The sequence below is a fragment of the Centroberyx gerrardi genome, chromosome 18 (genome assembly GCF_048128805.1).
Source record: "Centroberyx gerrardi isolate f3 chromosome 18, fCenGer3.hap1.cur.20231027, whole genome shotgun sequence".
In the NCBI taxonomy this organism is placed as follows: Eukaryota; Metazoa; Chordata; class Actinopteri; order Beryciformes; family Berycidae; genus Centroberyx; species Centroberyx gerrardi.
Genome location: NC_136014.1, coordinates 10,274,513 through 10,302,466, shown reverse-complemented (window position 1 = coordinate 10,302,466; position 27,954 = coordinate 10,274,513). Strand labels below are relative to the sequence as shown.

General features: G+C 42.9%; 3 protein-coding genes across 4 annotated transcripts; 2 read left to right on the top strand and 1 right to left on the bottom strand.

Annotated features, from left to right (window-relative positions):
- Positions 1 to 909: 909 nt before the first annotated feature.
- gen1 (GEN1 Holliday junction 5' flap endonuclease) lies at positions 910 to 7,618 on the bottom strand. Its single transcript, XM_071921048.2, has 15 exons — positions 7,458 to 7,618; positions 7,109 to 7,310; positions 6,827 to 7,003; positions 6,311 to 6,421; positions 6,143 to 6,216; positions 5,910 to 5,995; positions 5,454 to 5,604; positions 5,185 to 5,221; positions 5,018 to 5,098; positions 4,790 to 4,920; positions 4,587 to 4,648; positions 2,977 to 3,126; positions 2,181 to 2,402; positions 1,962 to 2,144; positions 910 to 1,925 (listed from the first exon to the last, which is right to left on the bottom strand). Exons 1-15 carry the CDS (start codon positions 7,616 to 7,618, stop codon positions 961 to 963), a joined length of 2,793 nt encoding a protein of 930 aa, XP_071777149.2. The 3' UTR covers positions 910 to 960.
- Positions 7,619 to 8,080: 462 nt separating this feature from the next.
- Positions 8,081 to 10,749, top strand: ppil6 (peptidylprolyl isomerase (cyclophilin)-like 6). The gene is made up of 8 exons (XM_071921005.1): positions 8,081 to 8,158; positions 8,263 to 8,358; positions 8,699 to 8,887; positions 9,388 to 9,450; positions 9,648 to 9,795; positions 9,977 to 10,036; positions 10,188 to 10,323; positions 10,494 to 10,749. The coding sequence occupies exons 1-8, from the start codon at positions 8,081 to 8,083 to the stop codon at positions 10,603 to 10,605; spliced, it is 882 nt and encodes a 293-aa protein (XP_071777106.1). The 3' UTR covers positions 10,606 to 10,749.
- Positions 10,750 to 11,464: 715 nt separating this feature from the next.
- Positions 11,465 to 24,370, top strand: cd164 (CD164 molecule, sialomucin). Of its 2 annotated transcripts, XM_071920701.2 has the most exons (6): positions 11,465 to 11,664; positions 12,390 to 12,461; positions 19,711 to 19,779; positions 20,220 to 20,351; positions 20,523 to 20,600; positions 20,733 to 24,370. In XM_071920701.2, the coding sequence occupies exons 1-6, from the start codon at positions 11,595 to 11,597 to the stop codon at positions 20,906 to 20,908; spliced, it is 597 nt and encodes a 198-aa protein (XP_071776802.1). In that variant the 5' UTR covers positions 11,465 to 11,594; the 3' UTR covers positions 20,909 to 24,370. The 2 variants fall into 2 exon arrangements, with proteins under 2 accessions (XP_071776802.1, XP_071776811.1); XM_071920710.2 differs by lacking the exon at positions 20,220 to 20,351.
- Positions 24,371 to 27,954: the final 3,584 nt, after the last annotated feature.

The following is a 27,954-nucleotide window of genomic DNA, read 5'->3' as shown; positions in this document are numbered from 1 at the left end:
TTACCTCTAAACGAGAAACAAATCTGGTAATTCGGTGAGGTAATTCCACTTGTTTCCAATGCAGTTTCACCTGTTTCAGGAGGAACAATTGTCAGTATCTTGAAACTAGAAAATGACTCTTGGTTCAACTCCATTCTGGAAACAAGCTGATTTGCACTGGGGAACAAGTGAAATTCTTAACATTTCTTTTAAGAAAAATAAGATTTAACACTCAATACCAGGATTAAATGACTGGTTATTTTTGCAGTGTGCGCACCGGCAGAGAGGATGCAGCTGTCACCAGGCTCCTGCCAGACCTTTCATGTCTGAAAAGGTGTGTAACGCGTCACTCGTGATCAAGGGGACCAACACTGGCGGGTTGTAAAACCAACGGGTCAGTGTCCCAACTATCCCCCTCTGCTGCAATACCTCGACCCCATTAGCCGTTTCTACTCAATGGAGACGCATATCGCGCCAAAGAACAGCGGGATTTGGAGAAAATTAATTGGCATTTAACGATTACAACAGCACTCGGCGCAAAACTTCCCCAGATTTACATGAAATGTTGCATTCAGGATCAATAACAGTTAATCCTTTAGGTCGGAGACGCCTGGTTCAAAAGACAGTGGAGATGTTGCCTTTGAGCCAGACAGGGCTAAACTCTGTTAGTGGAGACAAGGCATAAGATGCAACACAACACACGGAGGTTTTGTAATTTTGTTTACTGGTCAGGTAGGCAATTAGACAAATCTTTAAAAAGTGACAAAAGGCTTCACAACACATATCCAGACAAATTAAAATATCAACATGTTACACCTTTAATAAAATCACACATATCATAATTTTCTCAGTTATAATGCCTGCTTTTCTGAAAAACCTATATACCTATATTTGAAAGAAATACAAGTACAGCTATAAAAAGAAATATAAGTACAGTTTAACTGTTCTTCTCCTTCATCCTGGCCTTTGCAGCCCTGCAGCTCACTTCAGGAATTTCAGCCTCAGTCTCTCTGCCAGTGGCAGTGGACTCTCACTACAAACCACTGAGTCGTCACTATCTAAGACAGTGACAGGCGAAGCGGGAGACAAATCAAACACATCACCATCCACACTAACTACTGGGACATCCTGGCACTTGCCCTTAGTGGATGCGGGGCTGCTGTTTACCTGAACATCTACATTGTGACTCCGAGCTTTAGGCCCCAATAACCGAACGCTATGAGCAGTGTTCAGTGTCGCTTTGGTTGTGGGAAGTCTGGAAGTCGGCTTCAGTGAGAAGTCTGTGAGGTAGCCGCCCTTTATTTTGTTTTGGGGCTTGACTTTAGTCTTTCTATGAACTCCAAACTGTTTGTTCTCTGCATCGCTGTCCTCACTTGATGAACACACATTGACACACACACTCTTCTTGGTGGTCTGGAGCACCTTCCTGTCCTTGTCACTGTGACCAGGGTCAGAGTGGCACCTCTGTGGTGGGACAGAGGAGGAAGAAGAAATGGCTGCCTTGACAAATTTATATTTCTGAGGAGGCTTTTGGATGCCAGCACCAGTGTCCTTGGTTTGAGCTTGTGCTGAGGGAATTAAATGTTTTGAACTGTGATTGGCTGGTTCCGCCTTACTGGTGACACTTTGGCCTTTACTGATGAGAGGTTCTTTATTTTTAACATGTTGCTTCCCTGATGGTTTGGTGTCATTACTACCTTTAATGGGGATCTGTCCACTTTGCTTGGGGTTTTTGTTGTAAGAAGAACTGAGAGCCAGGCTGGCCAACTCATAGTCTAGCTGTTTTGTGACCTGGTCAGCGTGCGCCTCCATCTTGTTCACAGACATGGCCGTGTTCCTCATGAGAACCCTGTCCCTTAGAGGACACTCTGTGTAACACGACTCTGGAGCCGGTTTGGACTCTGCTCGTTTGACGTCACTTGAGGTCTTCTGCTGTGTGTTTTCTGCTTCCCTTTCCTTGACACGGTCGTCCGTGGTTTTACTGGGCTTGGGTTCTGTGGTGCGGTTGGTAGCTGCCTGTGGAGTTGGGGACGACGTGAAGGACAAAGCCTCCCAGTCGATGTCACTCAGGTGCAGGGCGTCGATAACAGCGGAGACAGAAGGTGAAGCAACAACCTCTGGTTCTGCGTTTGTGCCACAGGACGGGCGAGACAGAGGAGATAGCACTTCTTTGCCTTCAGAATTGGGGCAATCACCCAGACCGCTGTGGTCTTCTCTAGGTTTCAGATGGTGTTTGTTGGGCAGTGGAGAGTCCAGAACCACTACATCTGGTTCATCTGTATTTGAAACGGTAGGGAGCAGCGTCTGTGGTTGAGTGTTAGCGCTTGCTGAGGTGGAAGTCTGAAGGGTCATCTGAGCCAGGAGGTCAGAAACACCATCACAGAGGTCCGATGGCTTCTCCTTTTTACTCTTCGGTTTCTTCTCTGAAAAAGGAATGAATGTAGAATGCCAGAGTTTAAAATATATACATTTTCAAGCACAAATCTGAATAAATGTTCACAGCTACTCTGAACATTATTCAATCTGGTATCTCTCGACTATAAAGCCTTTTCAAATGTAGGTGGCTGGCTTTGCCGGAGCTCTACAGTATTGAGGACCAGGGTGAGCAAAGCACAACCTGTATAAAGCGACAGCGAGGCCTGTGAGACAGACACCTCCGGGTGCATCAAAGCCTTTGGTGTGAACTAGGGGAGCTGCCAAACTCCGCATTCTCAGGTGTCAGAGCTGCTGTAAGAGGCAGCCTTGAAAAACAAGTCAAAGCTCCAGGTGCCTTTGATCAGGACAGACTTGTCAGCACAATGTGGGAAGTCTTTGAGCTTGTCAAGTCTGTGTGTGTGTGTGTGTGTGTGTGTGTGTGTGGGGGGGGAATCCCATTTCTCTCGTGAAAAATTAACTACATTACTGTCAGAGATGGTGAATTTCTCTACACCAAAATATATATAAACATCTTCTTCTTCTAAAGATAATCTCTGACGGTTATATGAAGTATTGTCTTACTCTTGGTCTTGTTCTCCTCGGCCAGAGCTTTGTCTCTCAGGTAGAGCTCCACTACCTCTGGGTAGGCGAGGCGGAACAGAGACTCTTCCTCCACCGTCCTCACCTCATCCGGATTATCTGCGGACTGATCCTCAGGAAACGCATAATGCTCTGCAGGGTGGACAGCAAGGTCAGCATGAATGAAAGTCTTTTGTTTACGTATTTTAAGAGAGGGAGCAGTCCATTCCTCTTGTTTTTTCTTTATTGAGACAGAAAGAAAACTGAGACGGACACAGAGTTGAGGAGACTAAAAGTAAAGTAAAGAAGGTTTTGCTAGGACTCGACCCGAGCGGCACATGTGGTTAAAGGTCTAAAACACAATACCATCTCTGGGAGGCATTTGCAATTCAGTCAATTCAAAATATCATTTATTACTGTAATTTATTGGATCACGATAGAATACTCAAATTATGAATGATTTCCTTTTCACTTAGCTGTAACAACCTATGATGTGATTTTTTTTTTATATTAGGAAAATTCACTTTCTGTCTTGAATTACTTGCAAGTGAATTCAAGTTCTAAACCCCAATATATATATATACAGAAAATTTTGAAAATTTCTACCACAAACAATAAGCACAGGTGAAAACATTCGCACTGCAGATATTACCAATTACCCAAATATGCATAATGGACTATAGAAATATTTTTTTTATATATATAAAAATACAAACATGTTTGACTTTTGTCGTGATAAATGTCATCAAAATCATTTTAACAACTTACATGGTATAGGGATTTTGGAATACCTACAAATGTGTATTAGATCTATCTATAGGGTTAGGGTTAGTGCTAAATGGGGAATTCAGCTGACTTTGCTCATCTACATTTCTCACAAATCAAAATACCTCAATTCCCACACAATTTAGCAATGGTTGGCTGTAAATTTATGAGAGGTATGATGGTGAGGTTTATTTAACCAGGACACTCATTGCACTGTAAGGCACTTTGGATAAAAGCATCGATCAAACTGCATGTTATATTATGTTTCCATGATAGAACCATACATTTGTAATCAATTATTTCAGGTATCCTTACACTAGAATTTTCAGTAATTAATGGGATATATAATGTTAGATGCTTTATATCCCATCACATAACCTTTTAGCTGTATTCACAATGTTTCTTTTGCATGATGTAATACACTTTTGATAGTTGATTGAGACTTTCTCAGGCTGGGTTGTTAGTGAGGCGGACTTTGATATGACAGATTTCCCAGCCTGGGGAGGAAGCCAGTTTAGCACCTAGTGGCTGTTGTGACTGATCTGTCACCTCTGAGCGCCACCTCACAGTCAGTCACTAACAGACAACCCGGTGACGAGCACCCTGCACCCCGCACCCCAACCTCCAGCCTCCAACCTCCGCTTACTGGAGCATACATGTCACTCAACTCAGAGGATGTTCTCTTAAATATTGTGACTTCTGTTTGCTTGTAATTTGAGATTAAGTATACTAAAAGAAAACGGAGAGCATTACTGATGATATGACAGGGATATGACACTCATAATACTCTCACTTGATGTATGACTGTGTGAATAATTTGCCCTTTGTACCACAACATTTAAACTGACCTGGTGTGCTCCAGATGACTTCGAAGCAAGTGACTGCGTTCCTCACTCTTGGTTTCAATATTCTGTTATGGGAGAAAAAAAATGTAGGAAAGTGTCCCTCATAATGTATTCTGTGTACTGAAACAATCCTTCTATAAAGTAATATCTGTACGGAGATAGCTTTGTGTGCTTAGAAAGTTGTATAAAATAAAATGTAGGACTACCGGAGGGGCTTAATTTGCGAAGACATCTCTCTTCCATAGTTCCTGTTCATCAGCTCTGTGTAGGTCATCAAGACCAGAACCTTTTCGCTGGTGTAGTGCTTGGGCCACTCCATTTTGTCATAGGCAAATTTCTGGAAAACACAAAACAAGCCACCACATTTTGCACCCTGTGAGCCAACTAACTTCTAATAACTGAACAAATCTGAATAATCTGAATAAACATGTTACCTGCATCGACAACATATTTGGCTTTCTCCTTCTGAAATGTGACACAGGCTTATCCTTGGAGATCAGAAATTCATTGATGATCTGCAAAATGCAATATACGTGTTAAAAACTGGAGATCATACAGATTTCTACACCAGTTAAACAATAGCAGTTCAACCCAACTGTACCTCTGTAAAAGGGTACTGTTCACTGGCCAGTGTTCTCCTGAGAAGAAAGCAAGAACTTAAATAAGAAACAGAACACACATAACATAATATGAAGTCAAACCATCCTTTGAAATCATCTTTTAGAATCTTGACGGAGCTTTTAAATCACTTAAAACTAATTTTGATAGACTTGCTTTTATGTAATGATCTTTAATATTAAGCGTTCTTGGCCTCCTTTTGATGTGTTGCGTTTATGTTCTTGCTTAGTGGATTCAGAAAAAGGGGCGTACTTTCTGATGTTGGCCTCAGCAGAGGAAGCCTGGCGAGTCTGTTCATAGCGGTGCCAGTCGCAGGAACACTGGTAGTCAAAATCCTGAGGTTGACAAAACTGTTTACTGTCACAAAGCACACAGCCGCCGCGCTCATGTGACTTGGCTGAGCCTGAGAAAGGAAAGAGACCAATCAGAATAAATATATGATAAAATAGGAGAAAAGGAGCAAAGCCAGTTATAAAGAAAAGGGAAATAAATCGGTTTTAAATCTAACACACTACTGGGTGTAATGCCGGAGGTATGTTCACAGGCTAAAACATCTCTCACATAAGTGTATGTGTTAACGTGACAAGTTAAGTGGCTTTAAATCAGCCATGTGTGAGACATGTCTTCCTGCGGAGACCTCCCCTCTGCTTTACACCTCTTATCAGAACCAGGGACAGAGGTCAGAGTTCAAAGCAGGGCACCACTCACCGGGATGGCGGCATACGTGGCAGTGAGGAACCTTCTTTACTACTGCCTCAGACACACCTGCATTGTCCTGCTTCCACTGGAGGAATCTGAAAGAGCCAGAGAGAGGTTACAAGTGCACCAACACTACATCATACACACCTGTATACTGCCCCTGACCCTTTGGGAAAAAGGAATATTGTCTGCAAATAATAGGCAAGAAAATTAATGCTCATAGAAGATTTTGTGATTCCTACCTCTGTAGCAGTGTTTGCCCTTTCAGTGTCTGGATAAGCCTCAGAGTTTGCTCTTTACCAACCCCTGGTATGCCCTTATGGAAGCATGGAAATACACTGTCATATAAACAATTCATGTTAGCCATGTGCTGAATTTCAGGATAGGAGTCCCACACCTCTAGTCCTTACCTTAGGAATGTAATCACAGCCAAGGAGGATGGCCAGACCAACAAGGTTCTCTCTGGACAGATGTAGCTCTGTTTGCATTTTAGACGTCCTGTAACAGTCCACCTGAGGGTCCTAGAAGGAAAACAAGGAAAATATACAAGTGGGTATAATGACAAGGGATCAGTAGAAATTCTAATAAACAAAACGGCAAGTATTTTGTGGCCAAATGGATAAAGATAAAGATAAAGAACTAGATGGAACACTCCTCCCTCATTGGCTAGGTTAAATGAAAGTTTTTACACTTGTGTATTTGATCAAATCTGTACTTTTAATATGAGAATGATACTAAGTAACAGGATGACTAGTTTGTACCCATCTTGCTCCTCCATAACTCAGGATAAAGGATGAAATTATGAACAAAACAACCAGGAAACAATAATTCCTGTGTGAATCTATAGGGAATGTGTGTTAGAAAAAAAACAACAACAACACAGAAATCCTAGAAAATCACAGCTCTGCAAGGTGCCAAAGTATTACCTTAGTGTTCATGTTGAAGTTCCTGTAGACGGTCTGGGCTCCATACAGGAAGGCGTCTCCATCATTGGTGATGCAGCCGTCCACCAGGCCCTGGGAGTCCAGGTAAGCACACATGGCCTCAGCCTCCCCAGCAGCTGTCACCCAGGGGACACCCAGATAGTCCAGCATCTCTGCACACTGCGGAGGGATGACAGAGACAAGTGTGCTGTGAAACAAGAAACTGTATCTCTCTGAACTGAACAGATATGATATTTCTCTGTCAAATTGCCTATGAGAACCAACCTCTCTAAGCACGGCTTTGAAGCGCCCTCTGCTGGTGTTTTTTGTGCTTGTTGATTTGGGGGCAGCCTTTTTAAACCCTCCAAATCTTACTTCTGTCCTCTTGCTCATGGTTTCTGCTTTAAGTTTGGGGGCCTCTCCCTCCATAACAAAGACAAGTTTTACCCCCATTAGTGTGAGGGACGATACTCTGAAAAACAAATTCCTGGAACACATAAAAGAGCTGTTACTTTGTGGGTGATGACAAGTTGACAGATGAGAAAATTAGATTTCACACATTGGAAACGCTCGAGGAACACCAAGAGGAAGTAATTACAGGAGAACAATAAAATTAGCACTATACGACAGTTACCTTAGGTGAGGTTTTGTGACTCTCCCCATCATTGCTTGGACATGCTGGGCCTCGCAGACCCACAAGCTGAGGTCCACTGCCAGGGTCTTTCCACTCAAGCTGTACAACGGCACCGACTCACGAACCGGGCCGAGGATAGACCACAAATCGTGCACACCCATTACGACCCCAAAGCGGTGGCCCTGACTTTAGCGCGAGAAAAATATGTAGTTACTTACCACACAAAACAAGAGGCTAGCTAGCTAGCCACGTTAGCCTGTTTTCAAACCGTGGCGCCGTTAGGCCGCGTTCCAATACCTCCACCCTCTCTGTACTCCACTCCTTGCTGCTGGATTAATTGTCGCTAACGGCGAAATAAACGTAAACCGTAGACATAATGTGAATATACGAGCCGGAAGATTGCATGCAATAAATTCTGCACTTACTCAAGTGCTTCAACTAACAATAATATCAAGAAACAAGGTCGAAAGAGGGGTCGATTTTGCGAATTGGTACGAGGCCCGACGTTTCGAAATAAAACGTCATATTTGTGCGCTGGGAAATACTTGTTACTATGGATACGACGCTCTTGTTTACAGACTCGGGAGTTTTGGGGGTTGTCGGCCATGGCAAAGACAACAGTCATGCCCTCAAAAGTGCATCTAGAAATTGTCGGCTTGATTAAAGAACATAATTTTCATGTTGCCACGAATATTGCTGAGGTAAACGAGTTTCTCCAAAGGGACATCCTGAGTTTCACAGTGAATTAATTAGTGAATTGACGTTAACCCTACTTGTATCTGTTTACTCTCTATAATACTTCTAGGGACTAAAACAGAAGTTTCCTGATGCATTTTTGGATCCAACAATTCATCCATTACTCGAATGTGACTGGCACACATATCTGTGGAACAAGAAAAGGGTAGGTAAGTCATCTGATTACATTTACTGTAAGTCCAGTTGGACCAGGGAAGCTATTCATGAAGAGCAAAACTATAAGGTCCATCCGGGACTGGGTAGCTGTGATGAGTACTCAGGCTCTGCACAATGTTTTATACGCTGCAGACGACTTCATCTAAAATGAATGATGAATAATGCTGTCATGAATAATGGAAGCAGATGTACCAGCCACAGCAGTTTGCCTAGCTAAGAGGTGTACTGTCAGTATTTAGCTTCAGCTGAAGTGTGCTGCAGTTTGACGTTAGCGTTATTATGAAATGCTGAATCAGACCACATCCGTTGTTCAACACTTCTGATTCAAGGAACTGCGTGGGGAAGTGTGGCAGTTCTCCAGCAACCTGATGTGCTTTCTGAATGGCCATCTCCTTGGAAATGAGACGGATCTCGTCAGCTGGGCTAAGAATCAGTGGGAGTTCACTTTCACCCGGCCGCAGGCATTTTATCTGGCCCTCACTGAAGACTGCTACTCCAAACACCTCCACAGAACAGGGGCAAGTCGACACTACAGTCACAAAGCATAGATATATAAAAAAGACGGATGTGCTGCCAATCTGCAAAGCTCATGTTCCTTTAAGATCTAGCACAGGAAGCAAGTTTTTGACGTCCATATATCACATTTTGGTCGTAATTATCTAATCCTACATTTTTCATTTCATATTCCCTTATTAGCTTGACAAAAAAACAGGATATTTAATGAAGTTTTCCCTTCCTGTCAGCTTTCAAACCCTTCCTTCACATTACTGGATTAGCTATTGACATGCAACTGACTACTGACATTTTTTGAGGTTAATGTATAGCAAGCTATGCAAACTGTCAACAGTCATATTTACAGTCATCAATCTCTGTAAAAATGATTATCATGTTTGTTAGTCCTTACCTGAAGATTATTGTTACAAGACCTTGAGAAACATAAAAGAAAAAAAGAATCCGTATTTGCATTGTCATATTGAGTTTATTTCTTGACAGCTTCATCTCTTTCTTTTCTCTTTAGCATCAATTTGTCTTCATGGACATTGAGATTCGAGGAGAATCAGTAGGAAGGCTTTTGTTTGAGGTGAGGCAGCATGACACATGAGGCACGGGATCCAAGTGAATTGATTTTCACATTGCTTGTCTATACCTCTTAACCAATGACTGCCAGTATTATGATTTTTCTCACCATCCCTTGTAACCAAAGATGATGGAATTTGAAGGTATTGGTCCTCACAGAATAGCATGTTATAGTGTCACACGTGTCTTCCCTCTCTCCAGCTGTTCTCAGATGTGTGTCCAAAGACGTCGGAGAACTTCCAGGCCCTGTGTACAGGAGAGCGCGGCCTGTCCCAGAGCGGCCTCATGCTCTGCTACAAGGGCTCTGTGTTCCACCGTGTGGTGCCCAATGGCTGGGTGCAAGGCGGAGGTACGGCCCATAACAGTCCTGTTAATAAAATGTATTTTATTCTCAATGGCTTCATATTGTTCATGTCAATTTTTGGCATCTTACTTTAGTGTTGTGCAATTAGTTTGTTCTCACTGGATATATTTATCTCCTCATGGAATGCAAACTCATCACCTGGTAACAACATCTTTCAATATTGCAGATATTTCTCCAGCAGGAAAAGGCAACGGAGGAGAGTCAGTCTATGGAGCAACTTTTGAAGGTATAGACACAAACAGTCCTTGTAAATCTACAGTAGCACCATGCGCATGCACTGTGAACATGTTTCTAGATTTTTATGTACTGTCCATAAACTATAACGTGTGCGTGTGTGTGTGTGTGTGTGTGTGTGTGTGTGTCCTCTCTTCCTTTAGATGAGAGCTTTGCAGTTTCCCACACCAAGCGGGGCATTCTAGGAATGGCCAACCAGGGTCGCCATAGCAACGGATCCCAGTTCTACATCACCCTGCAGCCGGCTCCCTGGATGGATAGGAAATATGTTGCTTTTGGGTTCGTGTCACTGATTTGATTTGAGGGATGACTTTCTAGCTCTCCACTTCTGTGTCATCGCAGATCTCTCTCTTACAGTTTTGACCATGAATTGATGTCAATGTATTTGGAAGATTTTGTTAGTTTTTAGTAACATTAGCAGTAGTAATCGTTTCTTTTTTTCTTTCTAGTCAACTGGTTGAAGGTTCAGACGTCCTGAGGAGTCTAGAAGAGGTCCCAACTTACAATGAAAGACCCAAGACTGAATGTAGAGTTGCAGATTGTGGAGTGTTTGAGCCATAATACCAAAGCATTGATTACTATTGCTGCTTTTTTCAGTGAGTTTTTCCAACATTTTTTATTTTGTCATTTATTTTTTCATAAGTTGTGTGTAACATGTTAAGAACGTGAATAAACATCTGCCTAAAAAGCATTTTGTCTATCTAGAAATCCTTTGTAATAGACCTATATGTTTGTTATGTATGTTGAATTTGACATTTCCATAGTTTTAAGAATTTAGATGACAATCATGACCTATACAGATCTGTTTACATCTGTTTATACCATGCATGACTTTGATAAAAAAAAAAGTTTTGTTTCCTTTGTTCCCTGCAACTGGCATCATTGCATGCCATCAAAAAGTCCAGTGTGTATGAGAGAGAGAGAGAGCGAAAGAGGGAACTACATTTTTCTTAGTGAAAATTGTAATTATGACTATGACTACTCAGAATGATAAATTAAGATACCCACATAGTGAGGGAGAGTTTGATGTACAACTTGTGGCTCTGAAATTATGTTACGATGGTTATGCTGTATGCAAATGCCAGTTTTTTTTCCTCATACATCCAGAAGAGGGTGTCTGAGGGACACCTGACGGGCCAAGCAGTTTGTAACTGTAAGTAGTGGTGTCAGAAGTGATTTTTAGCGCATTAATATTGAAATGAACTGTTCTGCATCGCATGTACTTTTATCTTGTATTTTTGAGCCAACGTGGCCCAGCCAATCAGAAGTGAGGATTAGCCGTTTTATAAATGACAATTTTAAGTAACCCTCTCTCTCTCCTGCCTTCAAGGCAGCAGCCAGGAAATGACTACGCCGCTTGATTTTTCTCCCCACCCTCCCAGTAAAAAGTGCCACATGACCTGTCAAGTAGGAAGTGGCGAGCTAGCCAGCAACAGCAGCAGCAACGCAAGACGGGGAGGAAACCCAAATCTCAGAAATCTCATTCTCGACGTTTCTTAGCAAATACGTTTTTCTGGTCGAACAAGCGGAGCAATAAGTTGGCTACAATCATGTTCTTCAAAGTTGTGTTTTTCACTGTAGTTGTGGCTGTGATTGGCGCATCAGCAGCAACAGACGCAGGTAAGTTTGTAACCTCTCATTGCTGAGCTAGCGGCTAGCTACAGCCAACCGTCCCTCCTTAGCTGTGCTCAAGACGTCCGTATTAGCCTGTAAAATGATTTAAATATTTGTCTATCTGCTGTTTCCCCGACAGTAGAGGGGGAATTAGTCAGTTTGGTGCTTAATTTGAGTGTTGTCAGTCACCCTGTTTCTGATTTAGTAAAAAAAAAAAATCCTTCCTGGCAACTTGTCAATTTTATTTCCACGTTGGCCAGCGGCAGTGAAGTTGCCAAAGCCAGCTAGCGCCTTAGCTAGTAGCAAGCTAAGTGCACTGAAATTAAATAGAAAGTAAGTCACTTATGACATGAGGTGAAATGCGAGGAGTAGGCTGCCGACTTGAATCCCCTAAGCAGAAACAAAACAGGTCTAACGCTAGTTGTCAGGTCCAGATGATCAGTGAAAGCACCAGAACAGCTTATTATGTAACGTTAACAGCCTTACATTACATTACAGCCCTCTTTGCCCGTCAGTTAGGTGATACACTTGAATTTATTGTATTGTAATATTCAACTATGTTTGCTCATAAGTAAAATATCGTTTGCTGTGACGTTGGTATTTTAAGTGTTTTGTTACAAGTTCCATCGGATGGCACCTTTGGGACAGCTACAATTTCACCTGTCTTTTCTCTTAGGGTTAGACAGCTACATTTACCGACTAACTATATCTGATTGATTGTTCCTTTGCAGATGGTTGTTCCGGGCTGACATGTGATTCATGTACAGCCAATAGTGATTGCCAGTGGATGAACTGCTCATCATGTGAGTATTTTTCTAGATGTATGGCTGTGGAGAGAGGCACAGGTTGGTCTTTGTGTATCCTAAATTGCCCAGGCTGCTGAATTGATAAGACATGATTCTTGGCTATGGAGAGAATGTATGGCAGTGGATGCTGTTTTTTTGATGACATCATCCCCATTTCCCAAAAGCCCAAGCAGTATCATAATCCTCTGGCAGCACCAAGGTTGTTGATCTGGGCAGGCTGGTTGAGGCAGTAAATTGTTGGCACCCATCTCCTAGATAGGCCTGAATTCTGAGCTTGATTGCCTTGATTCATTTTTTTTATCAAGATACATTCATTTTAGAGAATAAACAGAAGTTGCTTGGTTTGTCAGAATTTCATGTGTTTTGGATATGTAAGTCCAATTTATTGCTGATTGGAGATTATGGTTTTTACTGCCTTTTGCCTACTTCTTCCTGATGCTGTCCCCAAATATAGGAATGTCTTCTGGATCCTGAGGAAGAATATTGTACCATTCTGTAATTTCATTATGTTAATGGAAATATCTGTCTAAACACGAGTCCTCTGAATATGAGAAATCTCTCTGACTTTATGCACCATAGAGTGGATGTTGAGAAATATGCTGCAGTGGTTGTTTTTCAGCCTAATGTGGAAGTCTGCAGCTTGTGATGGGAATATTGCATCAAACAGTAAAACGGAATGGCCGTAACAAAACTGCATGACAGACTTTGTTTCCTGAGTCAACCAAAGTCTTTCCATGCACCGCCTACTGTCCCTGTGGCTTAGTTTCTAACGAAAACGTATTAGTGTGGATGTGGTTTTAAAACTAAAACGATCTCCGTCCACACGAGCGTTTCAGAAATAATCTCCGTCCATACTAACACGCCTGAAAACGCATATCACATGACCATTCACGTACACTGGGCATGCGCGTGCCGGTGTAAACAGGAAGCAGATTGTCTACTCTGCGGTTGGTTACTTAATTGCAGAAAATACTACGGAGGAAGAACAGCAATGGCGAAAAGTACGACCAAAGATTTCTTTGCTTGGACTGACGACGAAGTGGAACTGTTACTGACTATGTGACGAATCAGGGAAGGACACGTCATGACTGATAAGACCCAATCAGGAATAAGGATAAGCCTTAGTAGGTCACTCTTCAGTGACACGCTGGAGGGAGGAGCTGACTGTTTGCATGTTGATGTTATCAGTGTCGGGAATTGAAGTTATATTGTTTTATGGGTAAGGCAGAGATCATTGGACATATTATTTTATGTGTAAGGCTTAACAGGTGTGACACATATTTTCAGATGTTTGTGTGACTTTGTATGATTGTTGATATGCGTCTGACTTATTGTTGGGGGCCTTGGGGACTTCTGATAGACTCCGGGTCTAAACATGAAACTTGGTAGTAGAAGGACTCACTATAATATTTGCTTGAGTTTAGTATGTGTACTCACACACACACACACACACACATACACACAGGTTGCCATGCCTCTACTGGCCATGATGAAGATGGACAGGGGAGGAAGCAATGGGATGTATGGCAGGAAGCCTGCAATATCCTCACAGTGGAGAGCAGAAGGAAGGAGCGCAGTGAGAGTGAGAGGCAGAGGGTGCAGATGAGACAGAAGATTAGCTTCATCTTAGTTTATGTTGAATTCAGGGGTGTAGCTGAGGACATGGGTATACTGTGATCCCATCTTATATTTAGATGGTGATTAGGCTGATAGGATATTACAGATAGGAATTTACATGATGTACATGACTACACTAGTGATTGGATCTATTTCAGTTGGCTTAGCAAATCAGACATCAGTTAACCAAGCTGCTACATCAGTGCACTACGCATTAGTGGGACAAGCCCAGGTACTTCACCTCTCAAGGGAGCTGGCCTGTTGAACATACACACCCACAGGAAGCTTTGATTCTCCCCGGGACAGGCTGCAGTGACATAGAGATGAGATTCCACACCCTCCCGTATTGTCTTCCTGTGTGAAATGGGGCTGGTCCCGTAATGATAACAGATGAGGTTAAGTGGTCGAACAGGACAGGTCAGATAACAATATCGTACCTCTTCTCAGAAAGCCAGAAAGCGTGCATGGTTGGGCTAATTTCGTTTCCCTAGGGGCTGGTTTACTGTTACACTATACATGAGGAAATAACCGAAAAAAACAAAACAAAGGAAAAACAAGCATGTCAAGTTCTGTCCTCTGATTCAGATTGTAGTCATCATGATGAATGTTTTAGCCTACATAGTCTATGTTTTTATTGTGGACAAGTTTTGATTATCAGTCATTTATTTTCATTGTTCACCTGATGTTGGTGTAAACAAGCTCATGGCTCACTTTAGTGCCAACATGGCTGTCAGTTTCAGGGAAGGTTTGGGATATTTTTTTGTACTTGTTCCTCTCTACCTCTACCCCAGCAGCCCAAAGGCTCCGCTCAGTGCAGTCACACGCCAGAGCGAACGACTCACACCAGCCTACTACGCAGGATACAGGCAGCCGCAACAGCGCTGACAGCTCACCACACACACACACACACACACACACACACACACACACGCCCGGCAGCCCCAGAGCTAATGCTTCTCACAAGCCCAACAACAGATCACCTATTAGATATGAACTCAGCAAAAACCGGAAAGGTCAGCTCTGGCTGGAGAAGATGTTTTGTGCTAAAGTACAGGCTAGCTGAGCTGCTGCAGTGAGCTAACGCCTGCCACACTGTCATTACCAGACTTATCTTTGGTTTAGGGATTTTGTGTAAACAAGCCTTTGGCGTCAGAAGCACATTTCCCTGCAGCCCCGTATTTAAATGCTCCAGAGCTTTACACGTGTACACGCAAGCTTCGGAGCGGCTCTAAGTACAGGCCGTAGTCTGTGACAAAGCTTGTTGAGTGCCCTTAACCTGGAGGCTGTTTTCTGTGCTAAGCTGGGCCCTTGAGGCTTTCACTGTCACCCCTGGCTTGAGCTAGCAGTGGATTTAACTCGTGGTGATGATGTCACCGTCTTTCTGGAAAGTGTGAGAGCCAGTCCCACCTTTCGCAGCTGCCTGTGAGATAACAGCCCTCTCTCCTCCTGGCAAGGCGGAAAGCCCCCCTAGACATACGTGTGTAAACAGAAGTGTGGGATCACATGCAGGAGGTGGAAAAAAATAACGGAACCACCACATGCAAAAGGACTTTAGCTTTGAAGTAACGAAATCACAGTTACAAAGGCAGTGAGTCATTAAACTGTAAGCTTTAAAAGAAGCTTTGTCACCACTTTTTTATGTGAGTTTTCAAAGTATCGTGTGGCAAGAGTTTCAGAGTTGGCAAATAGTCGAATTGCAAGTGCATCAGTCACGAAAAAGAAAAAGTAGGCGAGGGGACCAGTCTAGAAAATCATGACAGTATATGCCAAACCTGGACAAACTGCATTGGCAAAAAGGAACAGTGGTGGCAAGTCAAAGCTCACTGACAGGGATAGATGGACACTTAACAGGATAGTTGCTATACACCACAAAACTACAGCCTCAAAAATGACCATAGAATTGAATCAACACCTCTGTGACAGTCAAAAACTGCACATCATGAACACAAAACTGGTGATTATGGCTGGGTTCCCATATGGAAGCAGCTTGTATCCAAGGCCAGTGCACAAGGATGCATAACCTGGTCTAAGGAGCACAGTACCTGAGCTCCTGAGCAATGGATAAAGTAAGATTAACCCTTTTTCCTAGAGAAAGCCCAAGGATGCCTGTGTCATGGTGGTGGATCTGTAATGATATGGGCAGCCATCTGGTGGGAGTCATTGTGTTTGGTGATTGCTCTGCATGATAGTATAATGATCAAGGAAGAAATACGAGGCCATTTTACAGGTCCAGGTGCACCCAATGGTGCACACCCTGATCCCTCATGACGTACAGTAGGTCACTCCTCAGTCACACTTTGGAGGGAGGAACTGACTTGTTTGCATGTTGATGTTATCAGTATTGGGAATTTAAGTTATATTGTTTTATGGCTGCGGCTGAGATCATTCAGACATGTTCTTTTATCTACAAGGCTTAACAGGTTTGTCACATTTTCTGATGTTTGAGTGACTTTGTATGATTGTTGGTTTAGAACCACGGATATGCGTCTGGCTAATTGTTTGGGGCCTTGGGGACTTCTGAGAGACACCGGGCCTAAACATGAAACTTGGTAGTAAAAGGCCTTACTATAATGTTTGCCCTTACTATAATGTTTACTCAGATACAACCATACACACACACACACACACACACACAGGTTGCCATGCCTCTACTGGCCATGATGAAGATGGACAGGGGAGGAAGCAAGGGGATGTATGGCAGGAAGCCTGCAATATCCTCACAGTGGAGAGCAGAAGGAAGGAGCGCAGTGAGAGTGAGAGGCAGAGGGTGCAGATGAGGCAGAAGATTAGCTTCGTGTGTGCCTTGTCTTCATCTTAGTTTGTGTTGGGTTGAGGACATGGCTATACTGTGATCCCATCTTATATTTAAATAGTGATTAGGCTGATAGATAGGAATATGCATAATGTACCCCTGACAACACTACTGAGCAGATCTATCTAGATGTAAACACCATTGAAGCTTTGTTGAAATGCTTAGCTGGTTTATGATTGGTTTAAAAAAAAAAATAAAGGCAATCGCGCAGAGGAAGTGGCGATATGACAACCGTTTTGCGTATCATTTCACTCTTTCAGTTACCCCACTTCCTGAAGTTCATCAAATCGGCAATTAAAGTCATGAATTATGCCCTGTAAACTCTGCCTGCATTTCACGTTTTAAAAAAAAAAAAAAATGTATGTTTGCAGTTGGTGTTTTTCACTCTATGTAAATATTTTATTGTGGAACGTGTTGCATATTTTACAGTAGAAACCAGTCAGCACTGGCAGTCAATATAAAGCTGCAGGTGGTAGTGATGTTCTTTTCTTCCTTACGACGTTCTTAGCGTTCTACATCAGAAGCAATCTTAATTTTTTAAGAGCATCATTCGTTAAGACGCTTTTGGGAAACCCAACATAACCTTAAGATGCTTCTTAAGATGTACTTCTGAACATCTTAGGCTTACAATGCTTTTGGGAAACGCAGCCCAGGACTTGTACAGCAGCATTCCTCGGAGGAATGGAGCTGTTCTGAAGGCAAAGGGTGGCCTCTGAATCTTGCCTATCCAAGCTACCAAGAATAAAGATATTACAGATTTGGGAAGATTTTGGATTATTAAATTTCCAAACGTATTAAGAGTTTCAAATGTCCACCTGCACATAGTCAAAAAAGACCCTGCTTAGTCTGCTTTTTTAAAAATGTGTGCGTCACCAAGGAAATTTCAAACAAAGGTGCATAAGTAAGTGAATGCAGTTGTGTGCCTATTTGGACAACTGGTCATTTCAGATTTCTGATGTTTGAATGTCTTTTACTAAAGATTCTAATGAAAACTGTCCACCTTTTGAGCTGAACGACAGAAGTCAAGGGAAGATATTGGGTGTGGAAAGAAATGCATAGTCACATGGTGCCGTCAGTAGTCATGACTCATGGGTAGGACCTCACTGTGTCACTGGCTGACACTGAAGCAAGTCGATCGTCATCCTTGAGTTGGTTGATTCAACTTCTGGAGGTCCATCTTTCTATAGTTAACCATCTCTGTACATCAGTAAAAGTGTCTTTCACAGGTAAATGAATAAAGTCTGTGGCATGAATCAATAGTTACAAGGAGTAGAGGGAGCTCTGTCTCTACTGAAACAATAACTCACTGCTGTTGTTACTTTGTTAAATGGAGAAATCAATAGTCCAGTGAGTCTGTATTTTGACTTGTTATTGTCAAGGCATTTGGGACAGGCAAGACATTATGGTTGGGCAAAGTCCCTTGCTATCACAACATAGTTAGTTAGTAATAGGATCAGACAATAAGGAAGCAAACACCTAGATAATCAAGCTATGACTCAGCGGACTGAAGACTGACACAAACTCATGTAAAATGTCTTCAGGTGTAACTTATTCCACAGGCAAGAAATTTGACCTGCAATGGCCTCATATTTTCTATTCTTAATGACTTTTTTTTTTAGCTGAAAGCAAATATTGTCTTCAGTATCTTCAGTAGGGATGGTTGTTTTTTTCTTTTTGAGATAAAATAGAAATACCACACCACAGACATTTTCTAGGCCTTTGTGTAAATTCAGCACACTCTCCTAGGCTAGATAAAAGACCGCCCTATTTTTGAAGTAATTGGCTCAGCCAAACCAAGTTCAACACGCACACACACACACACACACACACACAAACACACACACACAAACACACACACAAGCAGCACTTGCAGGTCACCTGTACACAATGTGTTCCAACAATTGGCTGTAAAAATATAATCAGACTGATTCCGATTGTGCTTTTCAAGTCCACTACTGATTGTCTACCGATATGTCGGTGCATCACTAGTCTTCAGGTCATACCACTCTATTTAAAAAATCAGGTGTTATTTCCTTGAGTATTAAATATCATTCTCAGATCAGTTCAAAGTAAGTGGGAATCTGGGGAAAGCCATTTGGGGAAAGCCATTTGGAGAAAAATCATATTAATAATGGGTACTGGCTCTGTATTGGATAATTTCCTTGAGAGGAAATGGTACAACGGCTACACAGAACAGTGGTGTAGTGGTTAGAGCGTCTGACCTGAAACTGGGGGATTTGTGGTTGAATCTGCATCTGGGTCATACCAAAGACTTTGGACCTGATGCCTCTCTGCTTGGCACTCGGCACTAAAAGATATGGAGGTGAACTAGTGTAGTGGTGCTCCTAAGTGTCACACAGCACAGAAACTGGTGACAAGCACCTGGCCTATGAATCACCTCGGCTTGAATAAGGCTCAATTATTTAATACCAGAGGTTGTTAGAGAAAGACGCGGTGGTCTAATAGAAATTAGCTGGGTTTTATGGGTTCTGCTGCTCAGGGGGTATAGTGAATGGGAGAGTAATTTTTTTGGACACACGATGATTGTTGGCGCTTATTTGTGCTTCTACGCCTTAATGAGTTGTATTTAATGATAGTGCTATGAGGTCTGAATAAGAAAATGAGCTCTTACCTAATTGTCTGTGTTGACAGCTCAAATGAACTGCCCCAGGTTCGCCCATAGTGATCAATTTAAAACTGAAATTCAGTGGTATTCCCCTTTTAACATAATGAAATCTGCTTTGGACTGCATGGGTAAATTGTATTTACGTAAAGTATGATTCAAGCATTTAATTCATGACATTTTTTTCCCTCCAGCAACCCCCTCCTGTCTCAATGTGACTAGTCTGGCAGATAACGGTACCTGCAGCAATGCTAGCTGCTCAGGTAAGGAGAGTCCTCTAAATTTGGAAGTGCAGAATTGTTACCATTTTGCAGCTTTTACATGTTCTTTGTGGCCTTAACAGAATCTGCAGACTCCTATGACACTTAAGAAACAAAAAGGAAACATTACACAGAATTCAGTTTTTCCACATTTATTTCAGCACAGATAAGGAAAGTCAGATTCTGTTTGGGCCTGGCTATGTTCTATGGTGTTAGTTGATGGGTCTCAACACTTGTGGTCCTTCCCTCATTTGCTCTCCTCTTCCCCTAATGGCTTCTCTGTCCATTTGGGTCCAAAAGGCTTGGGCAGGTGTAGGCCTTTATTTTCACCTGCCCAAGGGAAATGGTGAGGGAGCATTTTGTGTTATATGGACTTAACCTTGTTGTGGCGTGCTTTTCTTTCCCCTCTTACACCCGGTGCTGGTGTCGGTTCCCTCCTATAGCCATAACACCCGTGACCCAGGCTCCAACTGCCCTTCCTTCTGTGACTGCTTCCCTTCCTCTCTCAACCACTCCTACTACAATCTCCCCTCCCCCTGTCACCACCAACGGCAGCACCCCAGAGCCCACTACAGGTAACCAGCCGCTAAAACCCTCCGCTACTCCCTGTCTTAAGTCTCTAGTCCGCGGGGCAAAGAGGGATTGAAATGTACTTGTGAATAGTTTTATCGGGATTTCTTAACCAAGTCAAATGGCTTAGCGCTGTGATGGCTAATGGATGTGTTCCCGCTGTGACCCGACTACAGCCAATGCAACGGTTCCTTCCACCGCCGGCCCAACTCAAAATGGTACCGTCTCTCCCCCTGGCACCACTGCCAGTTCAAGTAAGTGGCAAAGCCTGACTGAGATTGTGGTAGAATGAGATGCTGATCGTATTTTATAAGGTTTATCCTAAAATCTACATAGGGATGGAGTTAAGTTGCCTCTGTTCTCCCCTGTCCCTTCCGTCCCCGCAGATGGAACCCTCACAACCTCCACGACAGTCACCCCCACTCCCGCCCCACACAAGGACTCCACTTTTGACGCTGCCAGCTTCATCGGTGGAATAGTGCTGGTCCTGGGGCTGCAGGCGGTGATCTTCTTCCTCTACAAATTCTGCAAGTCCAAGGACCGCAACTACCACACCCTTTGAAGCAGCCGTGCCGTTCAGACCCCTTGGATCCACAACACTCACCCTCTCCCCACCAACTAGAACCTTCTGAGAAGACTCGGCACACACTCTCACACTCATCATGACGGCCTCAAACAGTGTTTTCCAGCAAGGGTTCCTTGATCTTTGGTGTTGTGCCACTTGTGGTTTAGGCCTGCGCCAGTGCTGCAGTTGTAGACTGTATGTAGCCACCCACGCATGCCTGTATGTATGATATTCACTTTGCACCAACTAGTGCAACTAAATGGATCCCCAGTGATATGGCATTTAAGCCTTGAGCATAGAGGATTACATCATCTTGTAGCTACTCCCACCCCCATCATGCAGTTAGTCATTCTGCGTAGACCATTTTCTAGTGCTGACTTGAGGGAGTTGATATTATTTACAGCCCCTCTCCTCACGGCTCGCTCCCTCAATATTTCACCTGCCAGTTAAAGAACCAGTCATTCAGGAAAAGGAGCTTTCTGTCGATGCTTGGGGGTTGGTGCAGCTGCGAACGCTCATTTTGTCTTGCTTTGGAAACACTGTTTGAGTCCCATCTCATTATTAAATGTGATGACTGTGATGATGCAGCGTTGCTTTTAGTCTCTGTCGGATCGTGGGCAGACTCCCTCTCCCTCATGCAGCAGTATCATGTTAATCTACTTACTGTGCTCCTAGATGAAGTGAAAGCTCACGAGGGAGTAAAAGCAACACTCAATCATCCAACGGCAGACTGAAAAATAATGATCCTTTGGTTAAAGGTCCATTTTGATGGGTGTGACTCCCTTGGCATTTAGGAGTGCTGTGCGTTTTCTGCTACTGACTTGTCTGGGGTCATCTTTGACCCAGTACTAGTAGTTTATCACGACACACACGCCGACTGCCAATGGAGCAGCTCAATGCAATAAACCATGTATCAAGTTCATTCCCCAACCCTTTACCCCCCGACCGTTATTCTCTTCTTTACCGACTTCAAAACGTACCCAGTCGGATCGCTAAACTTGAGCTGGCCCTTCGGCCCCGCTCCAACAGGAGCAGTCAAGGGGGGCCAAGGGGTCAAGATGAAAGATTGTAGTATATATGGGAAATATGAATAATTCATTAGTTTAAATAATGTATAAAATGGAGAGTGAGGAGATAAGGAAAATGGCATGCACCTTCTTGATGTGGACAATGATAGCAGTGAAGTGCCTTTAATGTTAAATGTCTAATATGACTTTAAGAGAGGGGAACTGGAGGAGGATGAGTCTTCTCCTCCTGGCTGAGGTCCGAGTGTCGTCATTAGTGTGTGTGTGAGAAGACTCATGAAAGAAGCGGTATCGCGGTGCTGATATTGGTGAACAGTGAGAACCCTAGTATCCCAGCTGGACTGAAGAGCCTTTTATTGTTGAAGAATACAGTAGATATAGTTGTCACTCGAGGGCCTTGATGAATTGAGACTTATTGATTATTAACATCTGATTGAAGTTTCCCCTGAAAAGCAGAGGACTACTTTCAATGCATTAAACTTTTGGTCTTCTAGCTCTAAGGCAATCTAGTATGAGTAAATAATTTGAGAGGAATGGCAAAGGTATTAATTGGGATTCATTTGAAAGATGATGAGTATTGGAGAGTATTTGGATTCAGGCCACAAAATTTGGACTGTTTGAGTGCTGGCTTGGTCAAATGAGCATTGGGCTTCTGATTTTTTTCTGATTTTGTAGTGTGAAGGAGAGATGGTGGATTAAGTGCAGAACAGCAACAACTAGGTGGCCACATAAGAGCTCATGTCAAGTTCTCTAATTAGCTTGCTGCTAACTGTGTGATTTTTGTCCCACTTGTACATAGACATGTCCTGTCTTTCATTTATCTTCTTGGTTTCAACATGTGTAAAGGCAAAATGAAGGAGTGTTTATCAATAGCTTTTGCTTGCAGTGGCTTGTCAGTGTCAAGACCTTTTTTTTTTTTTGAATGTCCTTTTTCTTTTTTGCATTATTGCATGCCTGATGCTTGGGAGTTGTGATTTTTTTTTTTTCCATTGCATATGCTCTAAAGGATTTAGACACATGAAAAACCACTTGATTATTTCTTCTTAACCCATATGCTAGCAGAAAGAATGCCTTGAAACAGTGTGCATTAAGCCAAAGTCCTCAGTTTTGGCATGGAAAATTGAGCATTGCACTGACAAAGCTTTGTTTTGTAACTTTTTTGCCTTTCTAAACGTTTTCATGGTTCAGCCAAAAAAATAAATAAATAATCCGATGCTTGTATGAGAAGTCAATCCAGAATATTTACCAGATAATGGACAAATAATCACCTTGTTGTTTCATATGACCACAAACAGTATGTAATTTATAAGTGCACATGTGACTTTCTTTTGGCCTGCGTAACCTCTGATTTAGTGCTTTCTCTTGATCACCATTAACACGCCTTTCTCACCTGGTGGCATTAGGCTACAGCCCAAAGACCCAACTATGGCGAGTAGGCTACAGAGTTTTGCCTTAGCTGCACCCATTAGCTCAGTCTCTGCATGTGGAGTCCCTTCGCCCTCATTCAGAGAGAAATAATTCAGCCTTGCCCAACTGTCGAGTGGCGAGCTGTTAAACAGTCGTCCACTGAATCCAGTTGGAGTGCGTTCTCCTTTGGACACGGTAGCTGCATTCCTTAAGAACACAGCGTCACATGTCGGCACAGTGGTGACTCAAAACACCTCCAGTATCCATAGATACCAATAGGTGTCCATTGTTCTCTCTCTCTGTCCGCAGCTTACCCTACAAGTTACTAAGTCAGTTCCTGCACCTCTTTAGGAAAAGTGCCTTATTCAGTTAAATATCCATATAGAGTTCTAGTTTGTCAAATCACTATATGCCACACCTATTAAATAACGAAGGGACTCGGCACTTTCAGACCCCTGTAAAGTGGTTTTCTGTGTTGTCTTCTGCTTAAATGTCTGTTTTTTCTCACACTCAGCCTTAACTTCTTGATCAACGTTTTAACCACAGCGTTTTAACCACAGACTTCGAGTACACTCTACTGCATAATTTTCTCCATAATGGCAACAGTCACATGATGACTTGAACTCTAATTTTGGTTGTAATTTTCCATTCATGTCCTGAATGTGACCTTCTTCTGGTCGCTTGTTTTCTTTCAAGTAGAATACTGAATTCAATACTCAAATCCAATTTTGCCCGTTCTTGTATTCATGTATGGATGGCTCTCCTTTCAGCTTTGAGTCTTGCAGTGTGTAATTCCAAGAGTTGCAATTGAAAAGCTTTTAATTCCCTCCTTTGCCTTGTTGCTTTATTACCATGTGCACATATTGCCATAACTTTTGCCTGTTGTGTTAGAGGCCATCAGTCTTGTTGGTAGGATTCTTTGGCTTTGCTCTCACCCCACATTGACACACACACACACACACACACACACACACACACACACACACACACACACACACACACACACACACACATACATTCACACACAGTAATATGTAGACACTTGCAGGTGCCACAATGCCTCCCATGATGTTTTATGCTTGGTTTGTGTCCTTTTTTCTCTGAAATCTTTTTTGCCTTGTTTTTTCTAGTGTTCCCTTTAGTTTGACAATGTTAAACCAATAAAGTTTGAATATTGTTAAACAAGTCCTTGTCTTTCCCTTTCTTTTGACAGCAGTATCAACTTTCTTGCAGCTTGTAATTTACATGACAAATCACGACTGGGGCAACGATATGCAGCCAGGTCTCAGTCCAAGGCTTCATCCCCATGGTTACAATTGAAAGGCCAGTTGCCTGGACAACAAAAGGTATCAGGTTCATGCTTTGTTTTGTCTTACCCCGTGTGTGCAGTTAATGCTTTGTCAACAAGCTCTCTTGTTGGCAATGAAATTAACATCAAATCAATGTTGAATCAAATCAAAGTATTCTTCTATAGGCTACAATACATCCGGTTATTCTCAGATACGTTTTGGTCACATATCCGTCTCTATCAGTCCGCTCTTCCTTGGCTATGTAAACAGCAATCGGCATAAACATACGTCTGTACTTTTTGCCTTTTACTTCCTTATTGGATAAAGGCCACTGGTGAACCGTGGTTTTCATCAGTATCTGGAGTTTGAAGTTTCACCAAACATTTGGGATCATCAGCTTTACCTGCTCCTACCTCTTGTTGTGAGGATGCTGGCCTGGGTTTTGAGGGACAACAGTCTCAGAACCCATCGGGGAAAGCACTGATATCAATGACAGGCATGAACACAGACTGTTGGTGACCTTGTTCATGCTGGTGGACCCTCTTGATTTTATGGTCAAGTTAGCTGGCACTCATGGTAGGCAGTAGTGCCCCCTTTTGGTCAATGCATATAAAAATAGCCCTACAGTTCCTATGGTCATAGGTTTTATACTGTATGTAACATAGTTCATCTAGTGGACTATGTCTTTCGCACTCACACACACTGCTCGTCCAGCTTGGTGATGATACTTACTGAATGTGTCATTTAGTGCGCTCTCCCACTGTTATTTCCTCTCCTCAGAGTGTGTGAGAACTCAACAGGATATTAAAGAGGAAACAGGTCCAAAGTTTATCCCATGAATACGCAAACATCGATGACACTGGAATGATTTAGCTTTTTGGGTCACACTGAATTTCTTTATTTGAACAGTCCAGTGTGGATCAAGTGACTATAAAGTGACTAAAAAGTCTACTGAGTTTCAGGTGATACTCATAATTGTGTGTCAAGATTCAAGAGATTTATTGCCATTTGCACAGGTACAGAACAGTACAGGTACATTGGAATTCTTGTGCGTAACTCACTGAGTCAAAGTTGTCTATAGATATTCAATGTCCTGGCTAGGGTTAATCTTAGGGTTGGGTTTAGGGATAGACTAATTTTATAGTCTATGGAGATCCAAATAGACAAGTGACTCTTTGTTGAACATCTACTTTCTGTTACCCGATAACTGAGTATCAACATTGGATTATCCAAATAAAGTGTTATCCTACCAATAATGTCTTAACTGGTCAAAGAAACCTCCTACTTTTTGTTGCAAACAACATTTCTTACTGTTACACACACACACACACACAATTTTCACTGCGTTGTACTCTTAACAGGATACACAGTCAGTTTCCAAGGTCACAGCGAGCTTCTGCTTATGTAGCAAAAAATGATAGTTCCAAAGGAAGTGTGTGTGCATTTGTCTGTTTGCGTGTACACACACTCGCTCACTCAAGACTGACGCTACGTGCAGCTGATTGCATGCAAGTGCATTCTCCAAAGAGGTGTGTGTGCATGTGTGTTTGTGCTGGATGTTATTCTTCCAGCGGCCCGGAGTTCCCAGCTGGCACCGTTTCCCAGAAGCACAAGGGGAGTTACGGGAAAGACAAAAGTGTTTTTTTGGACAACCGCATACACGTTCTTTCTCTCTCTCCCGTCTTTCCATTAAAAACAATCTGCAACCCTGCACTTAGGCCTCTGCCGTGATGGACAGGACAGGGATGGCAAACCACACGCTGGACATCTCTTATGGGCTTAACTCAGGAATGGAAAATCCCACTCCCAGCCTGCTTCTCAGTGACCAATAAACTCATATTCATACATCAATGAAATAGATTTTGAATTAGTCCCTTTGCAGAAAACTGGTGACAATTCAAAGAGACTGTAAGCCAATTTGGTGCTCGCTCTTTGTTTGAATAGCACACTGCAGAAATATCTTGGATGACGGATCAGGAGCTGTTTGGAGGAAGGACTTTCACACACCCACATCGACATGCCTGGCATAGACTCAGACATCACCCGGCCCTCCTACGTCCGCTGCTCTCTGAACACTGCTGCTGTTCAACGCCACAGAGAGAGAGAGAGAGTGAGTGGTGGGCAGTCACAAGGTAGCAGAGAGCACTATGGGTCGGGGGGGGGGGGGGTGGATAGGACAGGACGAGGTGTATGTGGGGGTGGAGGGGACTGGACTGGCCACAGCTAACCTGATTGCCGCGTCCAGCCATGCTCTGTAATCTAATATTGAGGCACAGGGAGACAAAGCCACGGGTTTAGCCTCTCTCTCATACACCAGTTCACTTCATTCTCTCTCCGTTAAACCCTGCAGTGAACTCTGAATCACGCTGAGAATACCAGGGGCAAGCAATGTTAGCGAGATAATGAAGTGAAACAAGCTGAGCGCAGAAAGTAACAATAACCGTCAGCTGTTTTCCTCTCGCACGACTCAGGACTTTGTATAGCAGCTAGGGATGTGTCTTAGTTTTTAAGTCTTTCTTTTCAACATGATCTGACCACACAACCCCTGCAGAACTGGTTGTTGACGGTTATTTGGGGCCTAGGGAGTGACTGAGGTTAGTTTAGGTCATATAAAGGTCAAACATGCTACTTGTGCATCATAACGTGACCTGATGAGACAAAACCTGTGTTTGTCGACCAAGGATCAGTGCTGAAGAGATAACGCTGGAATGTTATGAGGCAGCTCCTCATATAACTGGTCGTTCATGCCATAAAAGGTGGCTGAATCACATCGACACAGAGCACATACACAAGCCCACACCGCTCAGCGATGCTAGAAATGTGTCCTGTCATCCGAGCAGCCTACAATTAAGATGTGCGATGGCCATCATGGTCGGATTCAAGGCGGTATAGCTCGTTTGGATCTGTGAAAGAGACAAATCCTGTGAGGCGAAAGGCGGTCACTCCCAGTCAAAAACCACTTCCTTTTGACGTGCGGTCAGGACTACATTTACTCAGCTGCTCAGCTGGCTCTTCACGAACTCTCAAACTCAAATGGAACACACAAAAACATTTGTCCCATCATTAACATAGGCTGTTCAAGAAAGTGAGAGCTTGATGCTGCGCGCAACGTTACAAGTTATGTCTAATTAGTTTCCATACAGCTGTATGACATTTATGTGTCATAGGTAAAGGCCTCCACACTTACATACATACATACAACACATAGGCTGAGCACTGCCATCTAGTGGTTAACAGCATGAAGCCAGAACTCCTAAAAAGGTAAAAAATTAGGGGACCTGCATTTGTGTTGGCAGCGGTAGAAGGTGAACAAACAAAATAA